This window comes from Nerophis lumbriciformis, linkage group LG04 (genome assembly GCF_033978685.3).
Source record: "Nerophis lumbriciformis linkage group LG04, RoL_Nlum_v2.1, whole genome shotgun sequence".
Lineage (NCBI taxonomy): Eukaryota > Metazoa > Chordata > Actinopteri > Syngnathiformes > Syngnathidae > Nerophis > Nerophis lumbriciformis.
In genome coordinates, this window is record NC_084551.2 from 33,533,507 (window position 1) to 33,545,000 (window position 11,494).

General features: G+C 37.8%; 1 protein-coding gene across 3 annotated transcripts in view; it reads left to right on the forward strand.

Annotated features, from left to right (window-relative positions):
* The window catches only part of LOC133600181 (rap guanine nucleotide exchange factor 5-like), a 41,364-nt gene that overhangs the window by 15,984 nt on the left and 13,886 nt on the right, over positions 1 to 11,494 (forward strand). For all 3 annotated transcript variants that reach the window (XM_061953069.1, XM_061953074.1, XM_061953083.1), the window contains 6 exons: positions 4,909 to 4,987; positions 5,106 to 5,250; positions 5,325 to 5,422; positions 8,019 to 8,049; positions 8,200 to 8,281; positions 10,136 to 10,285. In XM_061953069.1, the coding sequence (XP_061809053.1) occupies positions 4,909 to 4,987; positions 5,106 to 5,250; positions 5,325 to 5,422; positions 8,019 to 8,049; positions 8,200 to 8,281; positions 10,136 to 10,285 (585 nt within the window). The remainder of the gene's footprint in view (positions 1 to 4,908; positions 4,988 to 5,105; positions 5,251 to 5,324; positions 5,423 to 8,018; positions 8,050 to 8,199; positions 8,282 to 10,135; positions 10,286 to 11,494) is intronic.

Genomic DNA, 11,494 nt, shown 5'->3' on the forward strand with positions numbered 1-11,494 from the left:
ATTGATCAACTGTATGTGTACTTATTGAAATAGAAATATGATTGTCAGGTTGATTAATGTCATGGTAGATTGACAGTGAATCCATTAATCCATCCATCCATTCATTTTCTGCCGCATGTCCTTTTCGGGGTGGTGGGGGTGCTGGAGCCTATCCCAGCTGCACTCGGGCGAAAGACTGGGTACACCCTGGACAAGTCGCTAACTTTTATCGCAGGGCCAACACAGATATACAGACAGCATTCACACTCACATTCACCCACTAGGGCCAATTTAGTGTTCCCAATTAACCTATCCTCATGATGAAATTAATCTGAAAGGACACACAGATTTGACTCAATGCTTAATGACACAGTAAAATACAACTGCTAAAGCCATTAAATATACCGTACTATTAATACAGTATGACTCCATACTTTGAGATGAGATAAGATAAGGTGCTAATGATCTTATATATACTTTCGAAACTTTTTTGTGGCCTCAGTATGACTCTAGTTGACAAAAATGTTATGTTTCTTAAGATCTTATACTCTGTAGCCTTTCCAGTTATATGCAGTTTTTGCTCAATCATTGTCACAAAAATCGCCAAAAGAAAACACTTATTTTTATACTTGGGTAATCCTGTTGATGGTTTTTTGAATTTTGGTGACAAATGATGACGATTCAAACTCCAGGTTTATATATATATATATATATATATATATATATATATATATATATATATATATACATATATATATATATATATATATATATATATATATATATATATACATATATATATATTTATACAAAAATTATATTCTTACTTATTTGTGTATTTTTCTGCATTGTTAAAACGTTTTTTAAGGTGAGGTACAACTCTAAATAATGATGTCCCTGTCAAAGCATGTAGATGTGGCAACACTTAAAATAATGTTTACAATGAAACTAAGACAAAAACTATAATTATAACCACCATTTTTTAATAATTCCAACCAAAAAAGCCATTTTTGTTTAAATTTAATTTATTCTGTTTCTAGTGACTGATTCCTTGATTTAAAAAAACTAAAACATGTTTAAACAAAAACATAAAAACGAGCCAGTCTTTTGAACAACTCTTTGAAAGAACGGCTCCTCAAGGGTCCGCTCCCTTCAAAGATCCATGAATCCCATTTTAAGTAATTACTTAATTTTTTTTAGGATATTTTGTTTTTGCTAATCCTATATTGTTATTGGCAGAAATAACACCACCTCCATCTGCTAATCATTTGCAAACACTTGAGTCTTGTCTGTTATCACTTTTCTTGACCAGATGTAATGCAATCCATTTACAGCAACACTTGGGCTAACCTTCAGACGGGCAAAACAACACAAACACTACATTGGCTGAAAATACAAAACCCAAAACCAGTGAAGTTGGCACTTTGTGTAATTAGTAAATAAAAACAGAATACAATGATTTGCAAATCCTTTTCAACTTAGATTCAATTGAATAGACTGCAAATATAAGATATTTAATGTTCAAACTGAGAAACATTATTTATTTTTTGCAAATAATCATTAACTTAGAATTGAACGGCAGCAACACATTGCAAAAAAGGTGGCGCAGGGGCATGTTTACCACTGTGTTACATGGCCTTTCCTTTTAACAACACTCAGTAAACGTTTGGGAACTGAGGAGACCAATTTTTGAAGCTTTTGAGGAATTCTTTCCCATTCTTGCTTGATGTACAGGTTAAGTTGTCAAACAGTCCGGGATCTCCGTTGTGGTATTTTAGGCTTCATAATGCGCCACACATTTTCAATGGGAGACAGGTCTGGACTACAGGCAGGTCAGTCTAGTACCCGCACTTTTTTACTATGAAGCCACGCTGCTGTAACACGTGGCTTGGCATTGTCTTGCTGAAATAAGCAGGGGCGTCCATGATAACGTTGCTGGGATGGCAACATATGTTGCTCCAAAACCTTTCATCATTAATGGTGCCTTCACAGATGTGTAAGATAACCCTGCCTTGGGCACTAATACACCCCCATACCATCACAGATGCTGGCTTTTGAACTTTGCGCCTTTAACAATCCGGATGGTTCTTTTCCTCTTTGTTCCGTACACAGTTTCCAAAAGCAATTTGAAATGTGGACTCCTCAGACCATAGAACACTTTTCATCAGTCCATCTTCGATGAGCTCTGGCCCAACAAAGCTGGCTGCGTTTCTGGGTGTTGTTGATAAATGGCTTTCGCTTTGCATGGTAGAGTTTTAACTTGCACTTACAGATGTAGCGACAAATTGTAGTTACTGACAGTGGTTTTCTGAAATGTTCCTGAGTCTGTGTGGTGATATCCTTTACACAATGATGTTGCTTTTTGATGCAGTACTGCCTGAGGAAACAAAGGTACATAATATCATTGCTTACGTGCAGTGATTTCTCTAGATTCTCTGAACATTTTGATGATATAACGGACCGTAGATGGAGAAATCCCTAAATTCCTTGCAATAGTTCGTTGAGAAATGTTGTTCTTAAACTGTTCGACAATTTGCTCATGCATTTGTTCACGAAGTGGTGACACTCACCCCATCCTTTTTTGTGAATGACTGAGCATTTCATGGAATATGCTTTTATACCCAATCATGGGACCCACCTGCTCCCAATTAGCCTGTTCACCTGTGGCATGTTCCAAATACGTGTTTGATGAGCATTTCTCAACTTTCTCAATCTTTTTTGCCACTTGTGCCAGCTTTTTTGAAACATGTTGCAGTCTTCAAATTCCAAATGAGCTAATATTTGCAAAAAATAAGAACGTTTTCTAGTTTGGATGTTAAGTATTCAATTGAATATAAGTTGAAAAGGATTTGCAAACAATTGTATTCTGTTTTTATTTACGATTTACACAACGTGCCAACTTCACTGGTTTTGGGTTCTGTACATTATAGGATGATAGCTGAGCGTGCTCAGATTGCTGTTCAGACACTTCATTACAGTTTGTTATGACTCAACTTACACGTAAACGCAATTGGCTTATCACGACATTTACAGCCTGAGATGCCCAACGTGTGCCATTGAAGATAAGCCTGGTGTGCAGGCTTGTTTGGACTTGCAGAGCTAAATAGAGAGAAATCCTCAGTGGGCTGCTGGAAGTCATCATCACAGGCATGAAGGACTTTTTCCTTAGTGAAACGTCTCTTCTTTGAAATGTCTCTACTTCATACATGAGCTCTCTTTGCTGTAACTACAGTCATACTGATGCCAATATTTTAAAGGTCCAGCAGTACCTAAAAAGTCGTGTTACAATGTGGAACCCCAAAAGTCAAATGTTGGTTGAATTCCTAGTGGTTCAAATAGGAAATCATGTAAAACAGATTCTTTTGTTCCAGGCTCATACAATCTGTATGTGTCCAGTCCATGTTTTAAGTAACATTTAATTCCTAAATGCCATAGTTACAAGTAATCACTGTTTAATGGAACTAAAATAAAGTAAAACTATTGGACATAAAATGGAGCAGGAATGGGAAGGGGTTTTTAGAGTAATACTGTTTCTTAGTGGTGCTTTCTAGGTATTGCTGGGCTTGTTTAACTGTGTGTAGCATAACAACACACTGAGCGTTATGGTTGCTTCTATGTACCGTTTAGGTAATGCAGAGATGTCAAAATTATTTCCACCAAGCGCCATATACTTAAACACCAATGGATGCCGAGACCGTTTTAATATTTAAAATTATGTAGAAAAGACTAAAAACAATCTAATTTGCCAAGAAGTTGTATACAATATATTAGTGCTCTCAAACGAGTTTTTGAATCAGATTAATCACACGTTTGAATTTAGATTAATCATGATTAAATTAAGTTTATTACTTGCTTGCACAATTTATATTGCCTTCAAAAAGACCCCCATATTTGGACAAAAATGCTATTGTATTGTCAGACTGTCATATCAACACATTCTCTAAATGTTTTACTTAAATGTAGGTCTATTCAGAGTCTACTCACTCATCTTTGCACTGACATATGCATTGACCTGGTCACTGACCGTATAACAACCAGTTTCAGGTAACCATTCGCCGTAAAGATACAGGAGCATAAACACTCAATATAATTTATGTGGTTAGAGGGGTTTGTGCGTCTGCCTCACAATACAAAGGTCCTGAGTAGCCCTGGGTTCAATCCCGGGCTCGGGATCTTTCTGTGTGGAGTTTGCATGTTCTCCCCGTGACTGCGTGGGTTCCCTTCGGGTACGCCGGCTTCCTCCCACCTCCAAAGACATGCACCTGGGGATAGGTTGATTGGCAACACTAAATTGGCCCTAGTGTGTGAATGTGAGTGTGAATGTTGTCTGTCTATCTGTGTTGGCCCTGTGATGAGGGGGCGACTTGTCCAGGGTGTACCCCGCCTTCCGCCCAAATGCAGCTGAGATAGGCTCCAGCGACCCATCGCGACCCCGAAGGAAATAAGCGGTAGAAAATGGATGGATGGTTATTGCTATATTTATTTGTGAATAATCACATGAGTTAACTTTTTTTTTTAAATGTCACAGCTATTATCAATACTACAACTATTTCTCCCTACATTTTGCAATATAACCCTTTTTTTCAACCCGTTTTTGTTGTAATATAAAACACCTGTGAGCCGATAATGACCCTGCAGGCTGCACTTTGGATACCCCAGGTTTAGGTAAAAGATAAGCAACATTGTATCAGCTTTGAAAAAATATATATTTCTGTATGTAATGAACAGTAAATTGCATTGCTCATACTGTAATGAGTAGCCAGACCCTTTCATATGTCTGATTCAGTGGTTATCATCACACTTGTTTTCTTTCCATCTCTGGCACCCTTCGATGGTGACGTCACAAAAAATAAATTATTTAGGTAACACAATATGGTTGTTTACCTTTGAAGTTTCAACTGCAATAACATGTCTGTGTTGTGTTTACAGACACACTTTTGGACGACTTTCTGCTGACCTATCCAGTGTTCATGTCAACCAGCGATTTGTGCCAAGCTCTTCTGGGACAATATCCTTCAGAAACTTTCCCTATCATTCCCCTGCCATCCTAGCTAACAAGCCTTAAGTCAGACTTCTACACTGTACATTTGAAGTCAGGCTGTGTTGATGCCTTAACTCAACTCCACTTATTGCTGCAAGCGATGCAGAGTGAAGGAGCAAGCCATGGAGGCTCTGGAGAGGAAACAGAAAGTAGTGCACCTGGTGTCCCAGTGGATGCTGCTCTGCAGGGGCTTCCTGAGGGAGGACGAGCACGTAAAATTGTTCATGAAGGTAGAGGACAAATGTACAAAAAAAAGGGCGTGAGCGTGTAACAGGGTGTAATAAAAATAGACGTTTCCTTCCAGACTTTGTACCGCTACATGCTGGATGACCTTTATGAGCACCCTGTCTTGGAGGGTGACGTGAGAGGCTTGCAGAAGCTCTATCAGTTGCATCGCAGACAGTGAGTATTAAAAGGGCATAATGACAAATGCGTAAATACATACTGATGATCTGCAAAAACAGAATCATCATTTCTGACTAAGTATGAGGTGCTGCAGCTCTGACTGGAAGTAGCGTGTCCTTTTACCACACAAAGGAAGAGCTTCTTCTCTGTTTGGAGCTTTTTAAATCTCATCAATACGTCCTTTCAGAGGGTTCAGAAGCTTTTGTGCATGAAATATAAAAGTCAGGGAGATTTTAATGCTGAAATACAGTAGTAAAGACAATCTGGCAAAGAAGTGGCCTATGTTTGTGTATCTTGACCAAAAGGGAGAACCTGCACACATAAAAGTCAGCGGTATTGCAGTCTACACTTGGACAGCAAACGGAGCAAAAGTAGGACATTTTAGAAACGGTTTACCAAATTGGGTTTTTTTTTTGTTAGTTTGTTTTTTATTGGGGGGGAGATAAAGCCTTTTGATGATACCACATTAGACTGGGGGACAAGTCCAGGTTACTGAAGCAAGAAAGCAATTTTATTAGCCACACTTTGGCACATTCTGTCCTTGCGAGATAATAACCAAGCTCATCTTCTATGTAGTCTGCGGCTCATCGCATCATCTCATTTCTCTGCATGAAAATGTGCGAGGAACAAGCTGCACATTCGTCAAATGATTATTTGCTGGTCATATAAACATAGACTACTATTGTGGATACATGTGCATGTGCACCCTGTTATATACTGCATTGTGTACCTATTTCCTGCAATATATTTGTGTGTGTTTTAATTGCCATGTTGTATTTTTATGGCCTGACCATATTTATCGTGTAAAAGTAGCTCCAAATGTATACCACAATGTATGTATGCATTATTAATAGGTACCATTTAGTTTATTGCTATTGTGAAAGCGAAGCTGCCGTTTACGGCATAAAAAAAGAATACATATCTAAAGTGAAATAAAATCTGGATTTGTGGAAATTGCCCATTTTATAGATAGCCACCTACTACTGCATGCACCTAAATGTCCAGCATTATTAAGGGGGAAATTAAAAGATAATCTCCTAATGTGAACAAATCCACACCAAAAATTTAAGGGTCGGTCCTTAAATTATGACCAGGCTTGAGCAAGTTTAGTGTAGATTAGTTTTGGATAGGGATGTCCGATAATGGCTTTTTGCCGATATCCGATATTCCGATATTGTCCAACTCTTTAATTACCGATACCGATATCAACCGATATATTCAGTCGTGGAATTAACACATTATTATGCCTAATTTGGACAACCAGGTATGGTGGAGATAAGGTAATTTAAAAAAAATGTTATAAAATAAACTAAGATAAATAAATTAAAAACATTTTCTTGAATAAAAAAAGTAAAACCATATAAAAACAGTTACATTGAAACTAGCAATTAATGAAAATTAGTAAAATTAACTGTTAAAGGTTAGTACTATTAGTGGACCAGCAGCACGCACAATCATGTGTGCTTACGGACTGTATCCCTTGCAGACTATATTGATATATATTGATATATAATGTAGGAACCAGAATATTAATAACAGAAAGAAACAACCCTTTTGTGTGAATGAGTGTAAATGGGGGAGGGAGGTTTTTTGGGTTGGTGCACTAATTCTAAGTGTATCTTGTGTTTTTTATGTTGATTTAATAAAAAAAACAAAAAACGATACCGATAATAAAAAAAACAATGCCGATAATTTCCGATATTACATTTCAACGCATTTATCGGCCGATAATATCGGCAGGCCGAGATTATCGGACATCTCTTGTTTTAGATAATCATATTAACTGACACGCCAACAGTGATGGTCCTACAGGAGTCAGACACATCACCATGTGTGACTGCACCCCTCCTCCCCTCCCTGTGGACCCCAGCCTCCAACCAGAGTCTCTCTGGGGAGCTTCTGACCTGCTGCCCATTAGGAGCCACTGCAAATGATCCGGCCTGATGGTGCAAAGCCGTACACTTTGTGTGGGTGTTACTAAGTGACATACTACACTATTTATGGCCTTTTTTGTACAATGATGCCCATTGGGAGAACAAGATTGGGCTGCTTTGTGCAACAGGGGGAGTGCAGAGTGACTCAATCTAGCTTCTATGCAAAAAGAAAGCCTGCCGTTTGTTTCAAAGAGCTTAACAACTCGATTGCGTTGCTTCTCTGGTAGAAACTGAAATACATTGCAATATGTTTTTATGAGCCTATGACGGCTACTGCCAAGCCAGTAGGGTCCCTTAGGGCAGGCTTTGTGCCAACACACCCATTGTAATGCAAAGCAGCCAAATAGACACAAGGCTATCCATCATAGCCTTCCATCAGACCAAACCGAGGAGAATATATTGTGAATAAATAAACAGATCACAGTGAAAGGTCTAAAAAAAAATCCAGAAACCAATCTACTCTCACCTCCTTGACATTGAGTTTAAATAATGAAGTGAAGCCAGCACATACTCTTAACTTTGATTATAGACCGCGTGGGAGATGTATTTATGCAAATTGAAGAAAAAGATCACAAGATCCACTTTAAGGGCGAAATAATAAAAGATGTTTGGGCCTGTGTTGGTGCTTTATTGTTTAATGTATTCTTTGTTTCTTTCAGAACGGAGGTGGAATATTCCCCTCAAAGAAAGGTGAGTGTTTATTTGTATTATGTAATAAAAAGAGGCCATCCTGCATATTGTGTACTTACTCTTTTGGATGTTGGAAGATTCTTTTTGTGTGTTTCCTGCCTTGTTCGACATTGTTCTGTTCCCCAAATTTACGCATTTCCCTTTTTCCAGAGCAAAACACTTTTCCACCAATTGAGCCTGAAAGAGAGCAGCCTTCTGTCCAGGGCCACACACAACAGAGAGACCAAGGAAGGTGAGACTTAAACAAATGCACAAATTCCTCACGTCATACGTTGTTCCTAAACATGTTCTAATGAGGTATATTCTCAGCAGTAGCACAATAGGAATTCTTCATAGTTTGACATGCACATTTCTGGGTTATGATAGGGCCCCTGGAAAACAATGCAAACGGCAGCAACGTGTTGTACTGATGGGAAACATCTTGAGGGAAGTGCTAAATTAGTTGATGACAACTGCTAGGTTAAAAACAGAAGACAGACAGCATGCAGTTCCTGGAAAGCAAGTGAGGAAAACCAGAGGTAAATTGTAGATTTCATTTGAAACCAGGAGGGAACTTGCTTTGACAAAGCTCTGTAATTCCTAAACATTATGCGTCTTTGTATGTTTGGATATATAGTACAGCAGGCCAAATTCAAAATCGTTAATGTTCTTGCTTTGACTTTTTATTAATATTAATTTAATAATTTGCAAGGAAATGTACTTTTGACCGATTAACATATTGGATCGTATATACTGTACTTAAAGACTTATTGGCTTCTTTTTTTTCTTTTTTTAATAACTACAAAATAAAGTCTTGTCTTGGGCTATATTGGTGCTATACACAGTATAGTAAAACAATAAATGGGACATAGAATATTGAGATTACACAAAAATCTAAATTTATAGTTCCACCTAAAGTTGGTAGAGGGTTGGTACATGGACCAAAAAATATTCTATTTAAGTTTGTTGAAGATCTGGAAAACAGGGCTAATACAGGAATGTATTAATTAGAGGGAATCTTTGGGCACCTCACGATTTGATCCAATTCCGATTTGATTCAGAGACACTTTCCAATTTAGCAGGATTCTCGATCCAAAAATCTTGCAATGTATTTTTTGGTATAACAATTATAACAAAGCCTTCTCAAAACAGGTTACAGGTTACAAAATCCACTTTTGGTTGTGGACGTATACCCGCACGAAGAAAGCATGGAGATGGCCTGAAAACGTCTTTTTAAAAATGATTTAAAATTTAAAAAACATTTTTTGAAAATGATGAATCAATTTAAAAACGGAATAAATAAGTTATGTTGTATCTTATTTATTGCTATTATTACTACTATCATTCTCTCAACGTTATGTTTTATTAACTTATTATAATTATTTAGATAATGTTATTTTATTTTATTTCTACATACATTTCATACGATCTTTAGATGGCGTAATTTTAGTTATTCTCCAGTGTGGATGCCTCAAAGCTGGCGTTTATCCTCAATCCTGAGTGCCATGCCATCTTTTGTTTTGTTATTGTCAAAAGAGCTGCTACTTTTTTGTGTACAGCACTTTGTGTTAGCCACTTGCCTGTATATGAAAAGTGCTATATAAATAAAGTTAAAAACGTTTTTTGTTTGATTACAAGCTACATGCAAATGCAAATGCTTTTTTTAACATGTGTTCTAAAATAAGGTTTCAACCAAATTAAGTCAATAGTTAATTTATTAGTGCATGTAAGCATACTGTATGTGGGGTGGTGAAGTTAAATTGTGTGGGTGGGGTAGGGGTCCATCACGAGTCATAATAATAATAAATAAGTAATATTAAACACCAACATGGGGCCACACCAATAGACATACAGACACACAACCCTTTACACTCACAATCGCATTGACAGTTTACAGTCTCCAATTAACCTAAAATGCATGTTTTTTTTAACTATGGAAGTCCAAACAAGCATGATGACCAAATAAAATGTTCTGGATGCTTGAGATTAGAAGGAATGGATTACAAAAGTGAATTAAAATATGGTTTATTATGGTAGTTGTAGTTTGTAGTGTGGTGGAACTGCGCTGTGAATAAACTATATAAGTATTGTTCTATCTGTATTGCAGTGCCGTGTCATGTGTACATCACAATGGACTCTTACCTGAGTATGATGGCCCATCCTGGGGTTGTGGCTCAGGAGTTGCTGCAGATGGTGGCAGAGAGGATGGACGTCTCCCAGGGGGAACTAGTGCTGGTGGCTGTCACCTATCCTGGAGGTAAACACTTTTGTGCAAGGTCACGTTTGCAAGTGTGAATCCAGCCACACTTACGGCTTACAGTACATTAGGTGGAGAGTCAACATCAAAGAGTTTTCTTTTTATGAATATAATAATGTTCAGTTTGACACTGTAAGGGAAGTGTTTAGTGTTGTCATCAGGTCCGTTGCTCGGAATTCTGGGCCCCCTGAAAGAGTATTGGTGTGGGCCCCTACACCCCATTAATTGCCACCTTCAATGTTCTTGTTTTTTAGTGTTCTTGATGCTGCCCGGAGTAATATACCGGTACCCAATATTTTCCCTTTATTTTTTTTTACATTCAAACACTTTTCAAGTCAGAGTACTAGTATGTAAATTATGTATTATTATATTTTTTTTAATTTAGGCTATTCAAAATTCCCATTAATAACACATTTTACAAGACCCCATTGAACACATCATGATAGCGAGTGTGAGTCAGTGTGGGTGTACAGTGCTTGTTCATTTTGCCAAAATGAGAGTTTGCACGCATCATTCAACTCTGCTGCTATAAGCAACCCTGCAAAATCAGGGCGCAATTGCACAGGTGCGTACCTTAGAGTAGTGGTCCCCAACCACCGGTCCGGGGACCGTCACCGGTCCGTGACGCATTTGCAACCGGGCTGCACAGAGACCGGCCACATTTCTACTTAACTTTCGCCAGTCCCACCAGACACACCAATAAGCTTGTTCATAGATGTATTATAAAAACTCCTCATAGGAAGTCGCCAATGCACATTCATAAACATATAAAATGTAAAGGTGCAAAATTGTAGCCAAAAGCTAGGTTCCATCTGCAGGTTGATGACCTAAGATCAGGGCAGATCAGGAACAAAGTGACCATAGTAGTTAAAGTGCATAAGACAAATGGAGATGTGTTAAATTGTTGCATATAATACTAGTGCTGAAGGAAGGAAATACACATCTCCTTTGGCCTCGTAAGTTAAAGTGCTTGTATTATTGCACTTAGTCCTATTACACAAGTAGTTAGCAATAACGGATGTATTTACACATGGAAAATTGGACCAAAAAAAGCTAACAGTATATCTACGTATGACATATTGCACACAATATGAATACATAACTTTTAGAATGGAAATATAAAGTCACAGAAAACTATTGGATCTAATGGCAAGTATTTGTAGCTTCATGCTCTTGTCTTTGAATGTGATGTATCACCTATAACCCATG